Source organism: Peromyscus eremicus, chromosome 23 (genome assembly GCF_949786415.1).
Source record: "Peromyscus eremicus chromosome 23, PerEre_H2_v1, whole genome shotgun sequence".
NCBI lineage: Eukaryota > Metazoa > Chordata > Mammalia > Rodentia > Cricetidae > Peromyscus > Peromyscus eremicus.
Genome location: NC_081438.1, coordinates 19887495 through 19915162, shown reverse-complemented (window position 1 = coordinate 19915162; position 27668 = coordinate 19887495). Strand labels below are relative to the sequence as shown.

Here is a 27668-nt window from a genome sequence, read left to right as displayed (position 1 = left end):
ATAGGAGTAAAGTAAAGGCAAGTTTTATTTAAGAGGATTACAAGTTAAAAAAAAGAGGGCCAAAGAGATGGCTTGGTGAGTAAAGGGCTCAAGCTTCACAACCTGAGTCCAAATCCTGGAACTGGCATAAGGGTGTAAGGAGAGAACCAACTCACAGAGTTATCCTCTGACGTCCATACAAGTGTGGCACATGCATCCACACACAATAGTCGTAATTTTAAAAAGTTTAAAAAAGGAAAACTGAGGGAGACTCCCTGTTTACTACAGAAGAAAAGTAACACTTTTGGCATCAGTGAGAGAGGGCAGGGTTGTTGGAAGCCATCCTACAATTCAGTCTGCTATAATCAGAGAGAGGGGAAAAGGGGCAGGCCAAGCAATGGTGGTGCACACCTTTAATCCCAGCACTCGGGAGGGAGAGGCAGGTGGATCTCTGAGTTCGAAGCCAGCCTGGTCTACAGAGCAAGTTCTAGGACAGCCAGGGCTACACAGAGAAACCCTGTCTCAAAAAACCAAAGAAAAAGAAAAAGCAATAATGCCTAGCATCCAGCAGGCCAACCCACACTGACCTTGTTTCATCGGGTCCCTTGGTTTTCTCACACTTGACTTCAAGCTTCTTTGTTTCTCATCACTAGTGTTTTGGCTTGCTAGAACTCTTTCTCTCTCTCTTTTGTTTTGTTTGTTTTTTGAGACAGTTTCTCTGTGTAGACCAGGCTAGCCTCGAACTCAGAGATCTGCCTGGCTCTGCCTCCCAAGTTCTGGGATTAAAGGCGTGCGCCACGACTGCCTGGCTGCTGCTTGGACTCTTAATGTTCTTTAAAACCTTAGGTGCATTTTCATTGCAATATGTGTTTTCACCACAGGCCCTTTTCCTTCCCTCCGTCTATAGAAGGCTAGCTCCTGCCCCCAGAGGCTCTAGGTTCAAGCCTCAGGATAAAATAAATAAATAAATAAATAAATAAATAAATAAATAAATAAATAAATAATCTGAGTATAAATAAATAAATAAATAAATAATCTGAGTATAATTGACACCTAAAAGTTAAATAAGTTAGCCAGTGTTATACAGCATTACTAGTGGAGGCACAAACAACTACTTTCTTTTTTTTTAAATTTAAGTAACATTTTTTTCATTCATTTTACATACCAGTTTCCTCTCCCTCCTCTCCTTCCTTCCCCCACCTCCCACCCTTGCTTCCCATCTACCCCCCTCCCCATCCACTCCTCCATCTCCATTCAGAAAGGGGCAGACCTCCCATGTGCTTGAACAAAGCATGGCACATCAAGTTGAGGTAGGACCGAGCTCCTGCCCTTGTGTCAAGGCTGGGCAAAGTAATCCAGCATGGAGAACAGGTTTCCAAAAGCCAGCTAAGCACCAGGGACAGGTCCTGATCTCACTGCTAGGAGCATTACAGAGACCCAAGCTACACAACTATCCCCGCACACATGCAGAGGGCCTAGGTCAGTCTCATGCAGACTCCCTAAATGTTGGTCCAGAGTCCATGAGCTCCCACGAGCTCAGGTCAGCTGTCCCTATAGGCAGAACCTACTTTCAATTCCCATTGCAGGGATGTTAGAGGCGACAGACCAATGTTGTCTGCCTTGTGACATTTTCTAAAAGCCACACTTGGGTTAAAGATTCTGTAGACTGATTTTTGGAGAGTTGGAATGTTGTAGATCCGTATCTCAGACTGTCTCTAGGACTGCTTAGTAGTCATGTCTGACTCACTCTGTCTCTGACTTAATGTCCTTTTGACCATCGGGTAAAATCTTTGGAATGTATTCGTACATGCCAAACATAGCTTCCACCCATCCAAAAGCTGAGAATGTAAACAGACAGCGTCCGAAGCCTAAAGCAGAGATTTCCCCCACTTTGCTCTAACTCCCTACCCGGTGTCCCCACCAATGTGTTTGGCAAATGCATTCGTGTATGATTTACTCAGTGACCCTGAAAAGTTCACATATCATGGTGCATGCCTTTAATCCCAGTACATGGGAGGCCGAGGCAGGAGGATCGGAAGTTCATCATCAGCTACACAGTGAGTCTGAGGCCAGTCTTCTCTACATGAGACCATATCTTTTTTAAAAAAACAATGTTCATCTAACCACTACCATGGTGAGTGCATCATCTGGGACCATCTGAAAGTGCTGGGAGGGCCGTGGTCACTCACATTTGGAGTGAGTGCTGTTCTGTGTCCACAGGCTCAATATGCCAGGTGTGGTGGATCTGAGTGCGGTCACCAAACACCAGCCTGAGCTGCCATCCCTGCTTTCAGGCCAATCATTTACCAAGTGGGGATTCCTGGACTCCCTCTGCAGCTTTTCCTTCAGTGCCTGTTGTTGGACAGATTGTAAAACAAAGGTACCTTTGCTGAGGAGTTACATTCTAGGGGACAGGTCAGTGAGATGGTTAACTTGGTAAACACACTCAACCAAGCCTGGTGACCTGAGTTCAATCCCTGAGACCCGGACGCTAGGAGAGAACTGACTCCTGCAGGTTGTCCTCTGACCTCCATGCGTGTGACATGGCATGCACATGTGCAAGCACACACTCATGCACACACACACACACACACACACACACACACACACACACACACATAAATGTAATGACCTTCTTAAAAACAGCTGGGCATGGCGGTAAACACCTTTACTCTGAGCACTCGGGGAAGAGGCAGGAGGAGTTCTGGGAGTCTGAAGCCAGCCTGGTCTACCTGGAAATTTCCAGGACAGCCAGAGAAATTGTGAAACCCTTTCTCAAATTAAACAATTTTATTTTAAAATTAAAAATAGGCTGGGCATGGTGGCACAAGCCTTTGGTCCCAGCACTTGGGAGGCAGATTCAGGAGGATCTCTGTGAGTTCAAGGCCAGTCTGGTCTACAGAGAGAGATCCAGGACAGCCAGGGCTACACAGAGAAACCATGTCTTAAAAAAAAAAAAAAGTAAACAAAAACCCTGTTAAATTCTAGGTGGTGGAGTCAACAAAGAAATTTACATTAGCTGATGTGCGAGAAAAGGATATAGGGAAGGGGAAATAATGCAATGGGGAAATTTGCATTTGGGGGCTGGCCACCTTAACACAAGCTGGTAATACTCAGGTGGCTGACGCGGGAGAATTGTGAGTTAGAGTCCAGCCTTGACTGCAAAATAAGACTCTAGGAAGGAAGGAAGGGCGGTAAGTGGACAAGTCCAAGGTCAGCATGGGAAGGAACTAGCTGGAGCGTGGACCCTGGAAGTTCTGACTCATTGAGGCCGTTAGTGGAACAATCTACCCATCATGCTTTTATCATTCCTCTGCCAGTTTTGATGTTGCTTATTGATTTAAAGGGGAAATGATCATGCTGAGTACTTTCTGCTCCAGTCATGGATGGAAACCTGTTACTAAGTTACTATCTCATATCTTAGTTAAAACACTGGCTTAGTACCAAAAATTATTAATCTCGATGTGCTCATAAACTTCCATTGCCCGGTCTATTTTTTAAATTTAATATTTATGGGTGTTTTGCCATCATATGAGTCTGTTCCACATGCATGCAGTGCCATCAAAGGCCAGAAGAGGGCATCAGATTCTCTGGGACTGGGGTTATAGATGGTTGTGAGCAGCTGGGAATCAAACCTGGGGCCTCTGGTGGAGTAGCCAGTGCTCTTAACCAATGAGCCACCTCTCCAGCCCCCTACCCCATCTTGTCATTGGTGTGATTACAATGTCTGAAAGTCCACATTTTCTTGTTTCATCTTACACTTGTATCCACAGGCTTCCTTTTTTCCTCCCAATTCTGTGTTGGTCTAAAACACAAGTTGGGTAGGAGGGAAGGGGATAGAGAATTATCTTGGGAAAGAAGGTAATACAGAGTTGGTTTCATGACTTCGCCTAGGAAGGCATGAACAAATGTCTATTCACCACAGATAGGGCACAGACAACAGACCAAGGAAACCGTCCCACCCAAGCCTGCCCTGCTGAACCACTGTGTTTAATTAGGAATACTTACAGTAGCTCGGATAATTTATGGACAGCTATTATACTGAAGAAGGGACCCCACAGCACACTCTCAAGCATTTTTTTTTTTTTTTGAGACAGTATCTCTAATATCCCAGGCTGGCCCGAAGCTCATTATATAGCAGAGATTGACTATAAACTTCTGATCCTCCAGCCTCCACACACAGCCTCTTGGGGTTACAGGCATGGACGGGCCACCACACATGGCTCAAGGCCTGTCCTTGGCTGTGTTGGCATCGTATATTGTGTTCAGTACAGTGTACTATTTCTCCCAAAGCCAGAATTCAGGGACTCAGGAAGTAAGGGAACAGAATTCAGAGTGGGCCACTGAAGTTTTGCTTCTTGTCCGCATGACACCAAAGCTGATTCTTTAATATTTTAGATTTGGCCCCAGCTCTTTATTTCTCAGTACCTAACTAGTAATCCCTGCTCCTATCCTGAGATCACCCTTGTAAGGCACACAGCTATGTAGAGGGACACACCCTCACAGGCCAGCTCAGTTAGGTCTGGAGTAATTCTGCACACGTTACTCCAGGGCTTTGACACTGTATTTTTGGGACGTGGCCCTCAGACCAGCAAAACCTCAAGTGTGGATGATGGATTATCAGGTTCCCTAGTGGTCTTCCCGGGTCCGCTCTCAGAACACAAACTCCTGCTTCTTGTGGCCTCAGAACTGAACAAGCGTCTACTAGAAGTCGAGGCTTCCCTAGCCCTTCCTTTGACTTCCCCTTCAGATACATTTGTATTATGTCAGCCCTGTCTCTCTCAGTGCTGTGAGGGAGGGGACACGGTGGAGAGGACTCAAGTGTCAGTTTTAGGGTACTCTTTCGTTTATAAGAGGTGATGGTAAAATAAAGGAAGACTCCAGATTCAGGTGAGGAAATACCATTTGCTAGGCAAGGTGTGGAACTGGGAATCGGCCTGAGGCTTTTCTGTATCATGTCTACAAGCTGGTTGGATCATTTAGTGGAAGTGCAGCCGTATGAAGATAGACTGCTGAGGAGCAGAGTTCTCAGGGTTCTTGGGGGTGAACTAGGGAAATTCAAAGTCATACCAGAACCTTTGGGAGGACCATGGCTGAAAAGATGGGCCAGTGATTAAGAGTTCTTGTTCTTGCTGAAGACCCGGGTTTAGTTCCCAGCACCTTTGGCCCTCCTGGGAATGGCATGTGTGTATTTATGTGTACCGCCTGGCATCCGTGGAGGGCAGAAGAGGGTGTCAGGTCCTCTGAAACAGGAGTTATAGAAAGTTGTTGGCCTTCATGTGGGTGCTGGGAACCAAACAGCCTTTCTGGCTTCTGCATGTTCAAGGTGCACATGTAGTACATAGACACACATGCACACAAAACACTCCAATGCATAAAAATACTTTTAAAAAGAAAATAAAAGCCATGTGGTGGTGGTGCATGCCTTTAATCCCAGCACTCGGGAGGCAGAGGCAGGTGGACCTCTGTAAGTTCAAGGCCAGCCTGGTCTACAGAGCGAGTTCCAGGACAGCCAGGGCTACATAGAGAAACCCTGTCTCAACCCCCACCCCCTAAAAAGAAGAGAAAAAAAAAATACCTGGAGTCAGGCATGATAGCGTACATCTGTGATCCCAGCATGTGGGGGTCCAGGAGTAGAGGCAGGAGGATCACTGCAGGTTTAAGGCTAGCCTGGTCTGTATAGACTTCAGGCCAGCTACGACTACACAGCAAGCCCCTCAGCCCTCTATGCTGATGAACTAAACTTTCCCCGAGATGAGACAGTAAATGATTCCTCCTGTAAGGTGTTCCTGGCAGGTATTTGGCTGCAGAAGTGAGAAAGGGAGTGGATTCAGGAAGCATCTGGGAGCTCAGCTAAACCAAGAGGTGTCTGTAGCAACAGCTGAAAAATTTCAGGCGACAACATGGATTCAAGATACAGGTTGGAGATGCCCGTGCTCAACAATGGGCTATTGTAGGAAGAAAGATGACTTCCAGGGTTTTGCCGGCTTTGGTGGACGGTGCAACCTGAGATTGGGGAAACTGATGAAGATGTGTGCGGCAGAGAGGAGTAAAGAGCGCCCACACTTTTTTTTTTTTTTCCGAGACAGGGTTTCTCTGTGTAGCTTTGTGCCTTTCCTGGAACTCACTCTGTAGCCCAGGCTGGCCTCGAATTCGCAGAGATCCGCCTGCCTCTGCCTCCCGAGTGCTGGGATTAAAGGCGTGTGCCACCACGAGCGCCCACTCTTAAGTAGACATGTGAGTAGTAATATTTAACAGATAATGTGAATACGTCATTCAAAGCAGCCTTAGGCAGGATTATAAAGCTGGGTCAATCAACATAGAAATGTGATAGTTATCAACCGGTTGACTCTCAGCTGCAAATTCACCTCTCACTGCCTTTTCAAGAGGAGGGCAATGGAATCAGAGAAACGGGAGCCCTTTCGATTTTTAAAAAAGTGATATTCCTCTTTGTCGGTAGTGGGCGCTGGCGGGCCACGGAAGAGGACAGGCATTTCTTTACCTTCTTGGGCTTGCAGAGTCCAGCGCCGGCGCCTGCAGCACATGCTGCCCAGCCTCTTCAACCAGTACTCTTCTCCCGTGGGTTTATTCTGAAGCGCCCCAAGCAAGCATCCGAGGACTCCTCTGCCACTCTGTAAGCCATGGCTATGACTTCTCCAACAAGAGCTGGACCTCAGATTTGGAGGGAGAAAGGAATTCTTCCCTTGATCTCTAGGCCAACCCTAGGGCAAGGATTTTAAACTCTCAGTCCTGAGCCCTAAGGGTGGGCCTTGACCTTTTTATATGACTGGGCATATGGGTATATGAAGTAGGGAGACAAGTCAAACATTTACTGAAAACAAATCATAAAAGACTGCATTTTAGAATTCTCTGGTGTAGATATACAATTTTATCACTTATAAAAGATGAAGGCAAATTTGTGTTCTAGTGAGATGGATAAAGAACTAAATCTTAGCTGAATACTTGATGCTGCGGGACATGGAGCATCTCCAGTGGTTTTACAGAGTTACTACTTTGATTTTATAATAATCCTCAGTGCTGAGAACACCGCTTCACATACATACATAGTACAGAATGGCAGAATGTAGAGGTCTATTTAAGAAATTGTAGCAGGGCCAGTGAGAGAACCCCCAAGATGCTGAACTGACTTCAGGCTGTCCCTGGACCTCCATGTGCTATGACACGAGTGTGTCACCCCCCACTGACTAAAGTAAAAACAAAACACAATGGCATCAGGGTCCAGATGTGTGTGGAGGCACAGGCCTGCAGTCTCAGCTAGTGGGAGGTTAGCCTAGGCTACATAATGAGAAGTCTCCAAAAAGAGTTTAAAAGGGGTCGGGGTGGGGGGAGTGGGGAGGGTGGGGGAAGACTGCTGCTTCGACCTAGTAGTGCTCACCTATCATTCACAAAGCCTTGTGTTCCATCCCCAGCACGGTATAAACTAGACAAGGTGCTACATGTCTGTAATCCAGGAAGGAAGCAGAGGTAGGAAGCTTAGGAGTTTGGGGGGTTTTGTTGTTGTTGTTTTCAGACAAGTTTCCTGGAACTCGCTCTGTAGACCAGGCTGGCCTCAAACTCACAGAGATCCACCTACCTTTTAAAGGTGTGCACCACCACTGCCCCGAAAGATTAGGAGTTAATGATCATCCTTGGCTACACAGTGAGTTCAAGCCCCACCTGGGATATATGAGACCCTGTCTAAAACTAAATTAATGGTGAAGCATGATGGCTCGTAACTGTAATTCCAGCACTCAGGAGGCTGAAGCAGGAGGATTGCCATGAGTTCCAAACCAGTCAGGGAACAAGATGAACCTGTCTCAACACAAATAAATATAATAAAATAAAGCAAGATACAGTGACACATACTTTTAATCCCAATACCTGGGAAATGGAGGCAGGAATATCAGGAGTTCAAAGCTACTCTTGGCTATACAGCAAGTTTGAGGTCAGGCTAGGCTACATGAGACCAGCTCAAAATAAATAAATAAAATAATTAAAAAACACAAAAAACTCAAACTCAAACTCAAATCACAGGCTATAACATATTAGGAGAATTGTCTAAGTCATGCTCTGTGGATGGATGAATCATAATGTAGAGGGCAGAAAACACTAGAAAATTTGGATGGCATCTCCTTCCAGTTTCCAGCCTCAAATATGAAGTGTTTCGAGATGGTTCCAAGTCTTTCACACAGTTGGCTGGATGTTCCCCTGGTACACAAAAGCCCTGTTTCCATTTGGTGGCAGGTGGGAGGAGAGTTTTAATGATACGCCTTGGACCTTAGATGTGTGTTAGTGACTGTAGGAGGCAGGCATGGTCCCTGGCTGGGCATGTGGCCTGCAACCATAATCCTGCTTTCTCTAAAGGCTGGAGCAAGGAGAGCATTCAATCCCAAGGGTTCAAAGCCAGCCGGGAGACAAGAGGCCCTGTCTCAGGAACAAAACATGAGACCCTGTCCCCAGCTTGGCACTACTGAGTGGTGACAGAGCCTCTCAGAGGCAGGGGGCCTATCAGGAAGTTTTAGGGCAGTGCTTCTCAACTTTCCTAACGCTAGGACCCTTTAATACAGTTCCTCATGTTTTGGTGACCCCTTAACCATAAAAGTATTTTCGTTGTTACTTCATAACTGTAATTTTGCTACTGTTATGAATCATAATGTAAATATCTGTGTTTTCCAATGGTCTTAAGCGACCCCTGTGAAAGGGTCGTTCAGCTCCCCGTCCTGCCCCCCAAAGGGGTCGAGACCCACAAGTTGAGAACCAACTGTTCTAGATCATTGGAGGGGCATGCCTTCAAAGCAGATTATAGGGCCCTGATCTCTTCTCATTCCCAACCTTGTGGTGAATTGTTTTGCTCCATCACAGTCTCAAAATCAATCTTTTCTCTAAGTTGATTATCTCTGGTAGCTTTTAGTTTTTCATTCATTCATTCATTCATCCATCTGAGTGTGGATATGTACATGTGAATGCAGGGGCCCATAGAGGCTGGTACCCGAGATCAGACCCCCTGAAGCTGGAGTCACAGGTGGTGGTGATCTGCCTGACATCTGTGCTAAGGACCAAACTCAAGTCCTCTGGGAGAGCACAATTCGCTGATGAACCCTCTCTCCACCCCCTGTTTTTGCAAAACAGAAGCTGACACAGGTGGATTCCAGGAACTTTGGATGCTTTTTCAGAACAACTGTGTTGGGGCAAAAATCCTTGCAGCTCAGTAGTTAAGCTGCCCTGATCCAAGCTGGGCAGTGGTGGTGCACACCTTTAATCCCAGCACTCGGGAGGCAGAGCCAGGTGGATCTCTGTGAGTCTGAGGCCAACCTGGTCTACAGAGCGAGATCCCAGACAGGCACCAAAGCTACACAGAGAAACCCTGTCTTGGGGAAAAAAAAAAAAAAAAAAAAAGGACTGCCCCAATCCAAAGGCTACTCTGGCTGTTATTTTATGTTGGGGAGTGTGAGATTTTGGAAGAGGAAGTACAATTCTGGCTCCTGGAACTGGTAGGTAACCCCACGGCATGAATTCTACAGTAGCACTGTCGGTTTCCTAGATTTAGAAGCGGGCATTCACCTAAGGAAGAAATGAAGCGCGTAAGCTCACAGCGAATGCGAACACTCCCAAGGTGACTGGGAAGAAGCAGCCGTCACAGGTTAACAACTGCCTTCATCAGCATCCGACTCACATGTGGCCTTTGTTTAGAAGTTGTGTGAGAGGATGATAGTGCGTGCCTGTCATCCCAGAGGCAGGAGGATTGTTGCAAGTCGGAGGCTAGCCTGGGCTACACAGTAAGCACCTATCTCAAACAACAAAACAACCAATCAAGCAGAAACAGAGAAGGAAATGGGAAGAAGGAAGGGGAGGGAGATGAGGAGAGAGAGAGAGAGAGAAAAGCTCAAGAACAAGACAGGAAGCAAAGGATACAAAAGCTTTAAGGGATCCTGCTGTAAATACAACCAAAAATGAACTGGTACGTAAATCAGTTCAGAAGACACGTTCACAAAGCCAAAGGTTCACCCCTTTGTGTAGAAATCCTGAGTCTAAGGGCCATGAGCCAAAGCCAGACCTGGAGCAACTGAGCATAGAGCTCAACTCTCCCAACACCACAGGTCCCCGGAAGAGAGGCCATATCCTGGTTACACCCGCCCCACGCACACATGTTGAAATGCCCAGTGTGTACATGCAGGGCTGCAGCTCCACTTGCTCAGGCTTTCCCAGACCTAGGGCCCAGCCAGCAAGCCGTCACACCGTGGAGGTCATCCTGAACTCACTGTCCCAGGAGCAAGGCCTTCCTCTACCTCACAGGCACAAGGACAATCAATTAATGTCAAGGTGGAACCCACAGGGGACCCCAGAACTCAGCAGTGGAATACCAAGGTGAAGATCATATTGGGCTCCACGAGAGCCTGCTTCAAAAGAGAAAGAGAAAAACAAAAAGGGCTAAGAATTGAGAGGCCCTTTAATGTTCTGAGCTTAAGGTTTCCTTTCAGTTAAGAGTCAGGGTTTCCAGAGGCCTTGAACCATACCAGGTAAAGCTGACTGAACAAAAGGGAATACTGTGTGACACACCTCAGTTCCCAATGCAACCAGGACAAATGAAGAGGTGGGAAAGAGAAGTGAAGGGGTGTGTGTCTTTTTGTTTTTGTTTGTTTGCTTGATTTTGTGTTTGATTTTCTTTTGAGGGGGTGCTGCAGGGGGAGGGGAGGATATGGAGGGCCTAGGGGGTGAGCAGAATTAGGATGCATGATGTGAAATCCCCAAAGATGCAATAAGAAAATCATGTTAAATAATAATAATAATAATAAAAAGTCAGAGTTTTGGCCAAGTGGTGGTGGTGCACACCTTTGATCCCAGCACTCTGGATACAGAGGAAGGAGGATCTCTGTGAGTTCAAGGCCAGCCTGGTCTACAGAGCTAGTCCAAGACAGCCAGAACTGTTACACAGAGAAACCCTGTCTCGAAAAACCAACCAACCACACACACACACACAAAAAAGGTCAGGGTTTGAGCCCGAGGATACGGCTTGGCCTTAGAAGACTTGCTTGGCATATGCAGGGACCTGGGTCCAATCCCTAGCCCTGAACACACAAACAAAAGAGCAAAAGCAGCAGCCTGGCATGTAATCCCTTCCTTTCAATGTAACCCCTTACCTCCAGCAATAGAGGCAGGACCAGTTCAAAGACAAGCACTGCTACACAGTGAGACTATCTCCAAAAAATGAGGCATGGGGCGCTGGAAAGATGTCCCAGTGTGTAAAAGCATCAGCTGCTCTTCCAGAAGACCCAGGCTTGATTCCCAGCACCACATAGCAAATCACAACTATCTGTAACTCCAGTCGCAGGGGATCTGAAGCCCTCTTCTGGTCTCTGTGAGCACCTGGTCGGTACACACATGGTTCAGACAAAACAGGCATCCACCTAAAAATCTTAAAAAAAAAAAAAAAGCCAAGCATGGTGGTGCACACACCTTTAATCCCAGCACTTGGGAGGCAGAGACAGGTGTACATATCTCTGTGAGTTCGAGGCCAGATCCAGATATTTAAGACCATTGTTAAAACAACAACAACAAAAAAGCCTGACTGTAGCCAGAAGGTTTCTCCAGTCCCACCCAGCCCACGGCCCCGCAGTTGCTTATAAAATCATCATTCAGAGGCTTAGTATTAATTACCAATTGTATGGCCTTTGGCAACTTGCTAGCTAGCTCTTATAACTTAACCCATTTTTATTAATCTATAAGTTGTCATGTGGCCATGGCATTACCGGTCCGCTGGCACCTTGCATCTCCTTGGGCGGTGCTCCTTGGATGGTGGCTGGCGTCTCTCTCTCCTCTCCTTTCTTCTCTCTGTATATCTGCTTGGATTTCTTACCTGCCTCTAAGCTGCCTTGCCATAGGCCAATGCAGCTTTATCAACCAATCAGCACAAAAATATTCACAGCATACAGAAAGACATCCCACAGCACCCGACAGAAATTAGACATTTGTCTCTGGTCATTCTGTTTTCCCCTGCAATGGTCCCTTTGGTCACTGCTCACTCTCACCCTTGAATGTGCCTCAAATTATTCTGTAATAAGCCCCATCATCATTTAAAAAAGCAAAAATCACTGGAGCAAGCTAGCCCCCGAACTCCTGGGTTTAATCCTACTTTATCTTCCCAGGTAACTGAGACTGTGGGTACCTGGCTTAAGGAAGCTCTCAGATGTACTTTTCAAGTTTCCACTGTTAGGCAGGGTAATGCTCAGAGCCTTGGAGGTCGCTATTGATCTGCACGAGGGAGGGCGGTCTCTGCTGGCACCTGAACCCTGGCTCTGCTGTTTGGGTTGACCTGGAAACTCACCTCCAATGAGTAAGGTGTTATATCGTCAGTGGGCCAGGGACAACAACCAGCAAGGATGAGGCACAGCTTTCGATAACAGTCGGACAAATCAGAGATTTAAGGGGAGCAACAAGACCCGTGGTTCTCAACCTTCCCAACACTGCAACCCTTTAATACAGTTCCTCATGTTGTGGTGACCCCCAACCATAAAAATGTTCATTGCTACTTCATAACTAATTCTGTTACTGTTAGGAATCATAATGCCAAGATGTGATACATGATCCCCAAGGGGTCACGACCCCCAGGTTGAGAACAATTGTACTAGACAGTTGTGCAGCCCTGGGCACTTCAGAATTCATCTGTGTGGTCAATCCAGGAAGTGACTCCAAGGAGTGTCTTGATGAGGTTAGCCAGGGAGGTGTCACACTCTGTTTTCAAGGGAAAAAACAAATTTCATTCATTTCTTCAGGGGTCTTGATCTTAAACTTAACTGAGGCTCATACATGCTTATTGGAGCCACTATTTCTCCCTTGAAAAAGAAGTGGTGATTGGAGAGAGGGATTTGTTGTTGTTGTTGTTAGCGACTTCTTGTGCTAGGGTGGGCACGCTCCTGTCTAAGCTTCCATAGGGCCAGGCATTCTCAGGGCGACTTCCCCTCAACTTCAAGCTAGCCCAGAAGTCCAGCGCTGGTCTCCAGGGAGAGCTAGGTTATTATTTATTATTTTATTGTGGCATCCCTAGACCCCAGATCTAAAGCAGTGGTCAAGAGACATTTGCCAGCAAAGGAGGGATGACCTAAGTCAGTAACGAAAGGCACATCACCCGGGTTCTAGTCCTTGATTTTAATGTCATCCAAGGGAACTGAGGCTCTATATGCAAGAGTAGTCACAGATAGTGAGTGATGTTATTGAACACAAAACCAAAATTATGCAAATGAAGACATTGGGCCCAGCTGACCTCCCACACTCAGAAGTATGTGCCTGTTCCCACGCCCAATCTGTTCCCGCATTCCCAATCCAACCCTCCCCACTACATATATATTTTCCCCAGAATTCCAAAAATATCTCTCTCCCATCCCAGTTCCCAACATCCTACCTTCAGATAAGGGAAGGCTCCCTTAAGAGTCACGGGATGGGCATCCGCTCTAGGCAACAGCGTGTGCAGAAGTCCAAGAGAGCTTAACTATTTACATTACGATCAAATACGGTTTAAAAGTATGCAGGACACTTGAGATTCTTCCTAGGATCAAAATGCTTTGTGTGAAAAGTGTTTTGGGTGATGTTTGTCTTAAGACTCAGCCCAGCATCGCACAACCATCCCCATAACACCCCCTCCAACCCCCCCCCCCCCCCCCCCCGCTTGCTCTGTATTGGAGGTATGTGTTAGTACTCCAGGGAGCACTCAGAACTTGATCAGCCTGGGACACAGAGCTCAGGCTGTTAGTTCACAATTACCCTAAAGCCTGAGAGAAAAGAACAGGAGGTTCCTGAAGACTGTTGGCTTTCAGGAAGTACTGGGCAGCCAGGCGAACACACAGAGGTAGGTTGTGGATGGTGATTATTACATCAGTAACAGTGAAGTCTCCCCCCCCAAAACACACACACACACACCCCTTGGGATGTTCTGTTTCAATGTGGCTCTGCCTCAGTCTTCTCTGCTGTGACTCTATTTGTTTGTATTGCTTTCCGCTGAGGCTGAAGTTGTACCATGTGGTGCTATGAAACCTTTCATCTTCCCAACCAGTGAGCATGTTACCCAGGAGAAAAGATGCCTGAAGTGAAGCAGGAGGGAAGCTCTAGGGCAGGCACTTGGGGCTGATTCAGCAATGACTGGTCTGACTCTAACCAGATGAGAGCCATTGATTGACATGACGCACAAAGAATTTTAAGGATGTACTTCCTGCAGATCAAGGACAAACCTTCCTTACAAGTCTTTTGGTCTGGGCCCGAGCAATTGCAACTGGAAAGGGATCAGACAGACAGACAGACAGACAATTTCCACAGACATGACCCCTTTATTTGGAAGCCATACTCAGCCGCCACATACAATAGCACATTTCAGAATGGTTTCAGCTTCTTATTAGAGAGGCCCAAACAGGCTGATGAATTCTTTTATTCCATTTAAGAAAAGCCCCAAGAGAGGTGAGCAGAAAGTGAGTGTAGAGGCCCATACAGCAAAGATACACTCTGATATGATACTGTTTTTTGTTTTTGTTTTTTGTTTTTTGGTGGTGCTGGGGAGGGAACCCAGGGCCTTGTGCATAGTAGGTAGGTCTTCTATCATGAAACCACATCCCAGATCCCAATATATATTGCTTTATTTTATATTCCATATTTCTATTTCACTAGTCAAGGAAGAATTGTGATTATAATAAATATATTTTTTAGTACAAAGAAAAGTTTCTGTGCTGCAAGAAAGTACAGAAGTCACTGGCTTAAAAATGCAAAGGGTTTTGTTATTAAAAAACACATACACACACACACAAGAAGATTCATCACATAGTCTGCCCTAATATTGCAAACATCAAGTCAACTATTAAAAAAAAAAAAAAGGAATTGAAAGGGAAGGGGAGGGGAGGGGAGGGGATTCTGAGCTGGTTATCGAGTGCCCCTCTTCTGCCTGTTCCAGTGGCCTGGAGCATTCTTGTCACAATGACACAAAACATGTCATCCTGAGAATAAAAGAGGGGACGGAAAAAGTGTCTCCAGCAAGTTATAGAGACAATGTCTTTACCCAGAATCCTTGTGACCTTAAGCAAGCAGTCTGGGCCTGGTTTTGGAGCAGATCTGTTTTCTTTGTCTTCTATCTGTGGACTCTAAAGTTCCAAGCATTGAAGGACTCTACAGCAGGAATGGAAAGAGGCCCAGGCCCAGGTCCTAAAAGCCCCAGGCTTACCTGTCGGCTCTCTACTCCTATGGACATCATCCTCAATGGTGTGCTTCACTAGCTATTAAAAAAGAAAGGAACACAGAGCCAGGTGTTGTGGGACATGCCTATACCCCCAAGAGCACTGGGGGGGGGCAGGGGTAGAGGCAGGAAGGTCAAGAATATAAGGCCATCCTTAGCTATACAGCTAATTTGAGGCCAACCTGGGCTACATGAGACCCTGTCGAAAAAACAGAAATAAAATCTATTTAAATAAAGAACTTCTTTGCTACGACAAGGCCAGAGCCATAGCGTCGGGCTAGGCTAAGAGCCAAGCAGGGGCATCAGCACCCGAGAAGATGCTATTATTTGCTGAGGAGAACAGAGAGAGCAGGCGTCCTGGAAGATGACTGCTTCTTACTCCCTCTTGGACCTCAGTCTCTACCTCTGTTACACTCAGAGTGAAGCACAAATTCAAAACCATGTGTTTCCGCCAGAGCCCGGGGAAGCCACTGCCCTCCACCTGCGTGCAGGAATTTAGCTCAGTGCCCAGACCTTGGCCTTCTAGTTCTCCGAAGCACATGGATGCTCTTAACCCCCCAGTGCCTCACTGGACCACTCTGATCCTACAGGACTGATATTGGTGGTGCTGCCCTTAACAACTCCTTACATTAAAGAAAAAGTTGAATTAAAAAGAAAATACTATCCAGGAATGGTCAAGGACACCCATGATTACCCACTGTGCAGCCTGGACATGCAATGCTCTCAGAGGAGAGCTACACTACTTTAGGGGATCCATGCTGCACCCTGACTGAAGAGAAAGAAGTTATTGTGGACTGTTTTCTCTTTCTGAAACAGGAAGTAGAACACATAAGTCTACTTCCATCACCTTCAGCCCCCAGGACGGCTGTGCCTCCAACCCAGGACTTATGTTCCTCGGCCCCGACCCTGAAGAAACAATACCAAAGAAAGAGGGTGTCCCTTCCGGAGGTCCACCACATTGGACCACCACACAAGACTTGGCAGCAGGCCATGCTCTCGGCCCCCGAGAGGGATGCTACATGTCAAGAGATCTAGACTCCGTGTCTGCCTGACTGGGGGACTCGTCAGTCCTGTGAGAGGATGACTCTGCAAGGAAGGTAAAGCCAAAGCCCCAGGGCAGGGCTGTAAACATGTGGTTTTTTTTTTTTTCTAAGGCCCAACTGGTACATGGCTTTGGCAGCTGTGGTTAATCTCCAAGAGAAGGTGACAGGTATGTTCTGGGAGCACAGGATGTATCTTTCCACACTAAGACAAGGTGCTTCAGGCACCGGAAGAGCAAGGAGCACACTGGGAGGGAAGGGACTCTCTCTTCTTTGGCCAGGGCTACAGGGTGATACTTGGGTAAATCCCCTACCGCACTCCTTATTCCGACTAACACACCGAGCACAGGAATGTTCGGATGGGGTGAGAAAGTGGCGACACCTCCTTTAGTGACACGGCTCTAACCTGGGCAGAAGCACTCCTGCACCGTGTCAAGAAGGTATCAAACCTCTCTGGACTCCCAGTGACGTCCTCACTAGGTCCCGTGGCCTCCAGTGAAGATCGCCGCCATGCCTCGAGGAAAAGACCGGGTGAGAGCAGACTGAGTCCCCAAGGTAGCGGAGCCAGGGAGACGGCAGCAGCACCTGAGCCTCTGCATCTGTGCCTCAGCACGCTGTCCTCACCTCAGCAGGTTCTGGGACAGTCAGCAGCTCCTCTGGGGATCAGACTCCCAGAGCCCCCCAAGAGGATGGACGGACAGCCTCCTTCATGGGACCCTTGCCTAGCAGGACTGCTCACCACCATGTGATTTTGAACTCATAGATGGGGCGTTTGCAGTAGTAGTGGTTGACAAGGTGCTTGTCGCACACCCCGATGCACTGGTGGTCCACTGTGAGGCCCTGGGCTGACAGGTCCGTGACCAGACAGTGCAACAGGTCATACACGTCAGCCACTGCCTCCCAGGGCCCGAAAGACACGTCCACTTCACAGTGGTGTTCAAAGAGCTGTCCGTCACTCTCGCTCCGCTCAAAGCGCAGGGAGTTGAGGAGTGGACACTCATAGGGGGTGATGGGCATCTCTTCCTTGAAGACACAGACTTTGAGCTTGGCAAAGCGGGCCTTCCGCTGGACTGCGCGCAGCCGGGCAATCTCCACGATCCGCTCCAAATGGTCTACAGAGTTTAACGACAGCCATCAATGGACGGAGGTGGAATAGAGGGGACAGAGAGAGACACACACACAAAACAGGGACATATAGCAGTGACAGGAGGCAGAGGGGAAGAGGCTGATTTCACTAGGGGACTCCATGGACTCCATGGACTCACAGGAAGGGCACACTTCAACAAGGCCCAATTGCTTTCCAAAGCTAGGAAACCCACACAGGGTGAGGGCAATCCTCTTGAAATTGGATCTGCTGGCAGTCCTGGGAAGACTGTGGCAGGGTGTATATGTGTGTGTGTGTGTGTGTGATGTTCTTCCCAACTTGAAAAGCCCCAGTGTCACTGAAAGAGGGGAAGAGTTTCTCCTAACCTGGATGCATGCTGGACCTACCCACTTTGGGGAAAGGCCTAGGATCTGAAAGAAGCCTTTGCAACCCCTTTTTCCAACTGTGCAGGGCAGCTGATCTCTTACCTTTGTAATAGGGCATGAGCCCCAGAAAGGCCTGGCGCACCTTCTCGCCCTTCAGAGGCTGCATGTTCTCCAGCTGCTCCAAGAGGGGCCCGATGGCATAGTACTGGGCCTCTTTGTGCACAGCCCGCACATGCTCCCGGGGTGGCAGGTCCCCTGACCGCAGGAAGTTCAGCACATCTCTGTGAGGAGAAAGGGTGAGAAGGAGATAAGGACCATGGGGTTTGGGGTGGGGGGAGGGCTGGTACCGAGGTGGCTAGAGCGGAATGTGGGCCACATTGCCAGCTGTATAACTTTGGCTAAGTAAACATGACCTTTGTGTGCCTTGGTGTCGTCACCTATAAAATGAAAGAAAGAAAATTACCTCACTGGGCGGTGGTGGCACACGCCTTTGATCCCAGCACTCAGGAGGCAGAGGCAAGAGGATCTCTGTGAGTTCAAGGCCAGCCTGGTCTACAGAGTGAGTTCCAGGACAGCCAGGGCTACACAGAGAAACTCTTTCTCAAAAACAACAACAAAATTCTACTTGTCTCACATCCTTACCATTAGTAGTATTCTGTAGCTATATGGAGAAGACAAAATACCAAACAACTTGGAAACTAACTGGTTTCACAGCTAAGTAAAGCCATATTTAGTTTCTTAAAGTACATATTCAGTTCTTCTTTTTCTTTGTTGATTTTTTGAGATGGAGTTTCTCTGTGTAACTATCCTGGCTGTCCTGGAACTCACTCTGTAGACCAGGCTGGCCTCAAACTCACAGAGATCTGCCTGTCTCTGCCTCCCAAGTGCTGGGATTAAAATCATGCACCACCACCCAGAATATTCAGTCCTTCTAATCTTCTTCAGATTCTTTAGTTAGTGCTGAGAGTAATAATAGTCAGACCTATCGTCAGTAGTTATGGGAAGACAGTGAGTAAACCCCCAGATCAATCTGTTACATCAATAATTAATCTAAACTATAATGCAACAAGAGCTAACACTATTTTTTTGGTTTTATTTTTGTTATTTTGTTTCTCGAGACAGGGTTTCTCTATGTAGCCCTGGCTGTCCTGGATCTCACTCTGTAGACCAGGCTGGCCTCGAACTCAGAGATCCACTTGCCTCGGCCTCCTGAGTGCTGGGATTAAAGGCGTGCGCCATCACCTGACTTAACACTAAGTATTAATCTGCGTTAGCGACTAATCATGTGCCACCCATTTGGTCCTTTTAATGACATTATAGGGCAGGTTCTTAGTTCCGGTCTATAAATGAGGCCCGCCCGGGGCCTGAGAGGTTATGGAAAACACTTATTGAAGGAGCCACAACGGGCAAAGGCTCAGGTCCAGATATACGTGACTCCAAGCCTACAACCGCAATGGTCCTGACTTCATGAAAAGCAGTCAAACCAAAGTCCTGTATGCACAAGGAGGGACTTCTCCAGAAGTCCTAGCAGCCCCCAGGATGGCAGTGTCGATGCATGAGCTACAACAGCAGACATGTGTGTACCCTTCCTAATGCCCTGACCTCATACTTTGAATCTTTGGAAAATTCCATCTACTGCCGATAGACCTCCAGCATCCCAAGCATGAACGCCACTACATCTTGCTTTCTGCTACATTTTTGCCACTTTCCAGCCAAGGCCATCAGGGCACCGGCATATATAAGCCTTAATTTGGATCCTGTTCTCCCTCCCTACAACCGTCTTAAAGATCTTTATTTCACTGTTTGGTTTCAAGTGTGTGGATACGTGCACAGAGGACAGGCACACTGTAGAGGGCAAAAGTGCCAGATCCCCTGGAACCGAAGTTACAAGTTATGGAGAGCAACCTGACACAGGGGCTGGGACTTGAACTCAGGTCCTATGCAGGCACAGTGCACGCTCTTAACCTCTGAGCCATCCCTCTAGCCACCCCCACCCCCTTGAATTCAGTCCTCTGGGATCTTCAATAAACCCTTATGAGCTCTGACAAACAGAGCCCTGGGCATGGCCCAGCCAAGAGCTGCCAGCTGGGGCCAGCACTTTCCTCCCCAAATGGCCTGCAAACAAAAATCTTTTTATAGTTACAGAGTGGTGTGACACTTTGTTTTCTCACCATCAGAGGCAGCTGAGAGCCCACTGGGGAAAAGCAGACACTGAAAAACAAATTATTTGGCCAGAGGCTCCTTTCTGGGGACAAAAATGACCCTTGTAGGCCAACCTTACTTGAAGGTCAACACGAAGATGTATAGATCAGTTGAAGAGTTTCTGCTTCCCGGCCGACAGTTCAAGGTCAAAGGCCATGCCAATCCTCCAGTCCACAGTTAAGACTGAAGGAGCAGAGGACGACAGCCATGTACTCTGAAGATGTGACCTAGCTGGGGCCACACACAGGCTCTTTACTTCACCCTCACTGACAAGCCCACCAGACATCTATGTTGTAGAATATTATTTTAAGATGTGTTACATTTGTTTATGCTGTTTAATGAGGCAAAGATGTGTTGCATTCTTTTATGTTGCATTTGTTTAACTCTGTGAAGCTGTGTTACTGTGCCTGTCTAAAACACCCGATGGTCTAATAAAGAGCTGAATGGCCAATAGTGAGGCAGGAGAAAGGATAGGCAGGGCTGACAGGCAGAGAGAATAAACAGAAGGAGAACTCTGGGAAAAAGAAGAAAGAGCAAGAGAACAAGGAGAGGAGGATGCCAGGGGCCAGCCACAGAGTAAGAGTGAAAGTAAGATATACAGAAGTAAGAAAAGGAAAAAGCTCAGAAGCAAAAGATAGATGGGATAACTTAAAGTTAAGAAAAGCTGGCAAGAAACAAGCCAAGCTAAGACCAGGCACTTAAGTAAGAATAAGCCTCATTGTGTGATTTGTTTGGGAGCTAGGTAGCAGGCCCCCCCAAAGAGCCAAAGACCAAAGAGTAAAAGAAAAAACCAACAACACAGCAACAATCATTTCTCATATCAACAAGGAAATTAACGGCTAGAAGGATGGCTCAGTGGTTGAGAATACTTGCTGTTCCTCCAGAGGACCCAAGTGCAGTTCTCAGCACCCACAACGGCAGCTCACAACTGCTTGTGACTCCAGTTCTAGGGGATCCAACATCCTACTGCGGCCTCTAAGGGTATCCACATACAAGTGAGACACACCCATAAATAAAAATATATCTTAAAAAAAAAAACACAATGAAACTGAGACAGTATAAGGTTTGTCAGAAGTGTTTTCATGGGAAGGTGTACAAATCACATATACATTTCTTTAGGATATATATATATATATATTGAGGCTGTGGGCTGTGTGTGTGTGTGTGTGTGTGTGTGTGTGTGTGTGTGTATGTGTATGTGTGTGTGTGTGTTGTCATTATTAAAATCCCAGTAACAACACAAGTTGTTTGTTTAAGGTTTTCTTAGCAAAATGAAGGCACAGCAATCCGGCATCAGCCTTTCCTTCACCTTTTTTGTTTTAAACCACCTCAGAGTCACTGTTACAGACCATGCCTCCTCCCTGTTGAGTAAGTGGTGGTATCTGAGTGTTGAGTCAGGGTCTTGTTATATAACCCGAGCTGGCCTAGCAACACCTGGAATCCCCCTGTTTCCACCTCTCAAGAGCTGAGATTATCCGCTGAGTGCCACCATGCCAATATATGTGGTATCATCAAGCTCCAGGATCTAAATGTAAAGGTTTTCTCTAAGACGTTTTTTGACATTCTCTGACTCCAAGTGCATTCCTCTCCATATAGATAATGACTCCCCAAGTCTCAAACTGAACAGGATGGGACAAGTTCCATAAAGTCCTGCCAGTGGATGGTGGTGGCACATGCCTTTAATCCCAGCACTTGGGAGGCAGAGGCAAGAGGATTTCTGAGTTCAAGGCCAGCCTGGTCTACAGAGTGAGTTCCAGGACAGCCAAGGCTACACAGAGAAACCCTGTCTCAAAAGAATTTTGTTTTTCTCTTGCTATCTTCAACTCCTCTGGCAAAGCAACTAAGCATTTTAATGCAAGTCAATAAGAACATTTATTAAATTCCACCACTAGGATATCTCCTCTAGTACCCTGGAACATGCCAACACCCAAGACGGAATCCCAGGCTACCGGCTTGCTAGGACTGTGGAGCTCATCGTAAAGGAAGAGACATACCCGAAGTGTGTGCCATCTCGGTCAATGAAGTACCGGCCCTCAGAGTCTGTGGGGATGTAATGTCGCCCGCTGAACATGGCAGCCAACATGGTGTCTTCATAGCGCCGCAGGGTAGACAGGCGTGTGGTAAAGTGAGCTCCTCCAATGTTAAGGGGGACGACCTCAGGAAACTGGAAAGAGACCACCAAAGCTTTCAGACTGGCCAAGGTAACGAGAGCAGGGCTCCTCCATAGCTGTCTGCCTAGGTCTGATTAATGTCGCACCGTTAGTTATTCAGACTCAGGGACCATCTGAACACTGTCTTTTTGTCCTCTTTCCTTGAGCATCAATCACCAAGTCCTGCTCGTTCTGCCTGATAGCTCTTAAATCAGGTCTCCCTTCAGCCCAACCCCACAACCTCTGCTCAGCCTTCAGCATCTCCTTCCTGAACTCATCATCTCTATATCCTTATTCATGCTGTCTCCTTGGCCACCAACGCTCTTACCGGCCTCCTCCTGTCCAGCTAGCAAATGAAATCCCAAATGCAGTGGTACAGGTTGTTGACTGTGTAAGCACCTGGATGAGCGTTGCCTGTCAACCCAGGTGTGGTGTGTGCCCTTGTCTAACTTACACCAAGGCACAGGATAAGTTAGCAACATTGGTTTATTCTCTGAGTTTCTGTGACCACTACTGCTCTATCATCCTTCATATGTTCCTAAGACAGAATTATGTACATATTCCTCCATCATGCCTTCACGACATGCCACACTAGAACAATACAATGGCAATCACTTCCCTGTGTACCCATTTTACTAGATGCCAGGCATCCCACAGACACAAAGACGGTGTGTGCTTGCCAGTTGTGAACAGAGACCAAGAGCTGTTTTTGAATGCACCGAGGCATTCAGTCCTCAATCTTTTCTTTTTATCCAGAGACTTCACATGCTATGCAGGAGCTCTACTGCTGAGCTTCTTCGCCCTCAGCACCCCCAATCCTCAGTATCCACCTCACTCCATCCCTCTCCTGCTTGGTCTGTAGTGATTGCTTAGTCTCCGAGTCAACTAAGGTTCTGGTGGCAAGGGCTAAGTGAGGACAGGACAATGAGGGTAAAGGTTAGCCTTGGGACCCTCACAAGGGCCTCTTCTTAAAATGCTCGAGAATTAAAAAGAAAAAAAAATCTTTCAGTGCTCTATTTTTTCCAAACTATATATGAAAGAACTGTCTCCAGGTCTAACTTTCCCACAAACTGCCTCCAAATCGACTAAAATTTTATCCCAGCATCAATTTTATGTCTTTTTCAATGTTATAACATCACTCAAGCTATGGTGAAAGTCTAAAGTCTATATATGTATCTAAACAGTCCTTTCCCCCAGTTTTCACAAATCCTTTGTTTTAAAAAACCAGAAAGGACACAGCTGGGCACGGTGGTGCACACCTCTGATCCCAGCACTTGGGAGGCAGAGGCTAGATAATCTCTATGAGGCCAGCCTGGTTCTGCATAGTGAGATAGGCTAATCAGGGCTACATAGAGAGGCCCTGTCTCAAGAAAAAAACAAACAGAAAAAAAAAAAAAACAAACCTGGCACAAATGATGAAATAAAGCTTATTTACCTAAGACCTGCCTTACAGTAAAAACTAAACTTCACAAAATCAATTAATTAAACACACAGGATTTACATTTCTAAGTATGAACTCAAGTCTGGTTTTGAGACAGAGTCTGACTTTGTACCCCTGGCTGTCCTGGAACTCACTAGTCACACCAGGCTGGCCTTGAACTCACCACGCCCAGCAAATTCAACTCTTACAGTGCAAAATGCCTTCTGCTTTTCTCCAGAAACTCTAAACCCATTCTCGGTATATGTCAATCAGATCTCATTTTAGTATAATGCTGTGCACTTCTGGAGTTCTTTTTTAGAGGTAGTTCATACTAATCCACTTCTTGGTACCATATGTGAAACAACAAACTGAACAGAGTTCTAGATATTGCATGGAGGGATGTGATTCATAGGAAGCTGGGAGTGAACACCTGGCATGCAGTCTGTGAGGTTGCGTGCCTTTTCCCTCAAACCACATCTTTTGCCCAATGACAGCACGCACACACACACACACACACACACACACACACACACACACACACACACACACTAGCACCACTGTGTCTCTATTGGCTCTTTTCTCCGACTGCAGAGTTATGTCTAGAATTTTGCTGATTTTCACAAGTTTCCCACGATGCTGGCAATTCGGGGCTTCTAACCCCTAACACCAAGTATTCTACAGCATCTGCTGCCTGAGAGCCTCACCCAGACAGCCCCTTCAGACAACTCTGTCTGCTGAGTCTCCACTTCTGTATTCATCTTCCTGTTTAATCTCGAGGGTCATTTCAGGTGCAAAGTGTCACACACATGAAGGACTACTAATGAAGCCACAGTGTGCCACAGTACAGCAACAGACGATCGAGGACCCCGATCCCACCATCTCTGCTCTAGAGTTCAAGCCTCCTATTTCCCGAATTTATCACCTTTATGTCCTCGTTCATGCTGTTTTCTTTGCCCCAAATGCTCAACCACTCATTTCTATCCATCTAGCAAATGAAATTAATTGCCCCATGTGGTAACGAAGGTTGTTCACTGCAGGAAAGCAACTGGATGGGAGTGGTCGGCCCGCTCGGGTGTGTCCTTTTCCTAAATCATACCAAGGCACCGTACAGTTTATCTGAACACAGCTTTTCCCACCACTCTCTAGACAGCTGGCGAATACACCTGGGCAACCCAGGGCCTCTTTTTGGATTGTATGGAACATGCTATGTGCTGAGGAGTCCGGAGTCCTCCTCTAGTTGATAAAGGTGAGATAGGATACAGGGATGGAATTGAACATCCTGGTAGCCACAGAGAATGGGAAGGAGTGGTGCAGGTGACCCCGGGCAGGGAGGACACACCTAGCGCAGGAGGAGCATCAGGGGTGGCTAGCTCCTTGGGGAGGCTCACCTCCCAAGGTCAGTTCTACAAGGCACCGGTTTCTGCCGTGCTTCCCATCACGTCCTCCCTTCCCCCCATCGCTCGGTCCAGGTACCTCCTGGGGCAGCAGGGGCAGCCCGTGCCCCGCCTGCGTGGCCGTAGGAGTGGCCGGCTCCAGGAAGTCGTCTTCGGCTTCGGAGCTGGACATGGCACCGTCCGAGTGACGGCTGTCTGGCTCCCGCCCGGTGACTACCACCATCCCTCTGGCTCTGGGCGGTGGGCGCGGCTTCGGGTAGGCGGGTGGGCGGAGGCCTGAAGGACTAAATCCAAGCAGGGCCTGACATGACGAGATGGGCCGCCGGCGGGCGCTAGACGCCGAGGGCCGGCGCGCAGGTAGGGTGTCGTGGGTGCAGCCTCCCAACCGTCTTAACGACCACCGCGCCTACAGTTAGTCGCAGGGCTGACCTGGCCGCCTCCTGCTATTGGCCGAGCCTTGGCTGGCTCCGCCCTGATTGTCAGGCGGCTCGCCCAATCACAGAGGAAACAGTTCGGCCTGCAGCCGCAGGGGCCGCCGGCTTACCCAACTCTGATTGGCTCTCTGACTGACAAGCGCGCGCGACGCCGGCCTGCTCCAGGGGTTTGGCTTAAGGGGAGGTGGATCACCAAGCGCCGACCTCGATCGCAACCACCGCGTGGACCCGGCGCCGCAAATCGGAACCGGGGGCTTCTTGCTATTGGCCGAGATTTCGTGGCTCCCGCTGTGATTGGCACGGACATCGCCCAATCGGAGGAGAGATACGTTTGGCCTCGAGGCGGGGTGGCTGTTGGTCGTTGGCTTGGCTTGTTCCACTCTGATTGGCTCTCTGACTAACGGGCAGCGCTGCCTCCCTCGGTCCAGGCCGCTTACCTAGGGCAGCGGTTTCTCGGCGCGGACTTGTATTTCCTCAGCGATCACAACGCAGGGAGCATCTCTGGCCTGACCCGGCCGCCTCCTGCTATTGGTAGAGTGCGATTTAGCCCCGCCCTGATTGTTAAGGGTCTGGTCCAGCCACAGAGGAAACACGTTCGGGCCTTGAGCCGGAGTGACAGCCGGCAGCCGGCTTGCCCATCGGCCCCACTCTGATTGGCCAAATGACTAACGGGCACGCGCTCTGCACTCCCGATGCTCAACGACAGCGCTGGTCCCGGGCGCGGCCACCGCAAGGACCAACCACCCAACTGCTTCCTGCTATTGGCTGTGCCCTCGGTGGCTCCGCCCCCTGATTGGCAGGAAGCTCGCTCATAGGGGCAGCGCCTCGGCCGGGTTTTCATTGGCTCTCTCATTAGCGGGCGCGAAGCTCCAGGCTGCTTCATCTTCACCGGCCTTGTGCGTCCTGGGCAAGCACCCACCCAGTTCTAGCTGGTTTGCTCCATAGGAAAGAGAGGCCTGGGCAGGATGTCTCTGAGGCTGTGTCGAGGAGGGCTGAAGATACAGGCGGTGGAGAAGACGGAAATCGAGCCCTGCAACAACGTGGCTGGTCCTTCTGGAACCACAAGGGCATGGCTGCTGTGCTAGGCGTGGACTCACACAGGAATCTGAAGGAAAAAAACCAGGCTTGGTGGCTCACATTTTTAATCGCAGCGACTAGGGAGGCTTAGACAGAAGGATTTCTAAGAATTCAACTCTTGTATCTAATAATAATAACAATAATGATAGAGTTGGGCATGGTGATTCATACTGTAATCCCAGTACTTGGGAGGTGGTGACAGGACTCAAGGCCAGCCTCGGCTAAGTAGCATGTTTGAGGCCATCTTGGGTTGCAAGAGGGAACACACACACACACACACACACACACACACACACACACACACTAAAATAAAAATCACGGAGGGGAGAAAAAAAAAGAAAACCCCAAATAGGAACTATTGAGATCAATGAATGGCAACGCCTCCTGACAGGCTGGCAAAGAAGCCCTCTAGGTAGACAACAAGATGGCAAACAGAGCAGGCGCTTCACCAAGAGCAAAAGCCAGCAATCCCGAACCTACCCCCTAGCCCCTCCCACAAGCAAGGTCCCCCATCTCACTTAGACCTGCCCAGACATGCCATGGCTTTCATGATGTTATGGGTCTATCAGCTCCCTCCTGTTTATTTAAATTGACCAATCAGATAAAGGGATGGAGATCCGCCCTATATCACTAAAAGACTCAAGTCCTCCTTTAGGCTGAATTTCTGACTCCCTTCTTCCCTGTGTGTGTGACTTCAATAAAACGTGGCTGACTGCTGAGTCCTTGCCCTTCCTGCTTTCTCATTCTTTGGACTGGACAGAGAAAAAGAATCCACACCTGCCAATCTAGATGACCTCACCATGATGGCATCATTACCTCTGCACCAGGACACAGCTGGAAACAGGCTCTTCCAGAAGGATCTTCCCAGCTAGCCAGATGACCCACTTGATGCAAAACACCTCAGTCACTGGGTGACTGTGACCTCTGTTGAGGGAGGCTCCTTCAGAAAAAGCCCTGTGCCTCTCAGCAGCTCCAACAGGCTTTGTCTCCTGTTCCGGTAAACCACGTAAAGAGAAAATCAGAGATTTAATCAACATGGCCACACTGGGAAGAGGAAACGGTGAAGGAGTCCTGTTACCTCCAAGTTCATCTGAAAACTGACATGAACTTGAGGCTTCAGCAGATGAATTAGGGCAGAAGAGTAGGGCTATGCATAACGAAGCAGCCCAGTCAAGGTGTGGGCTGCCTTGGTTTCGACTCTGTAAGGCGGTCCAAAGAAATCCTTTCAGCTTGAGACAAGGATTATCAGCTGTGGCCTCACCATCATGGACAATCGCTCCAGGGGCTGTGGGTG

The 27668-nt window shown here is 48.0% G+C and overlaps 1 protein-coding gene across 1 annotated transcript; it reads right to left on the bottom strand.

The window, feature by feature from the left end:
* Positions 1-16592: 16592 nt before the first annotated feature.
* On the bottom strand, positions 16593-25995 carry Kctd7 (potassium channel tetramerization domain containing 7). Its single transcript, XM_059248771.1, has 4 exons — positions 24943-25995; positions 21894-22063; positions 17800-17978; positions 16593-17339 (listed from the first exon to the last, which is right to left on the bottom strand). The coding sequence occupies exons 1-4, from the start codon at positions 25084-25086 to the stop codon at positions 16963-16965; spliced, it is 870 nt and encodes a 289-aa protein (XP_059104754.1). The 5' UTR covers positions 25087-25995; the 3' UTR covers positions 16593-16962.
* Positions 25996-27668: the final 1673 nt, after the last annotated feature.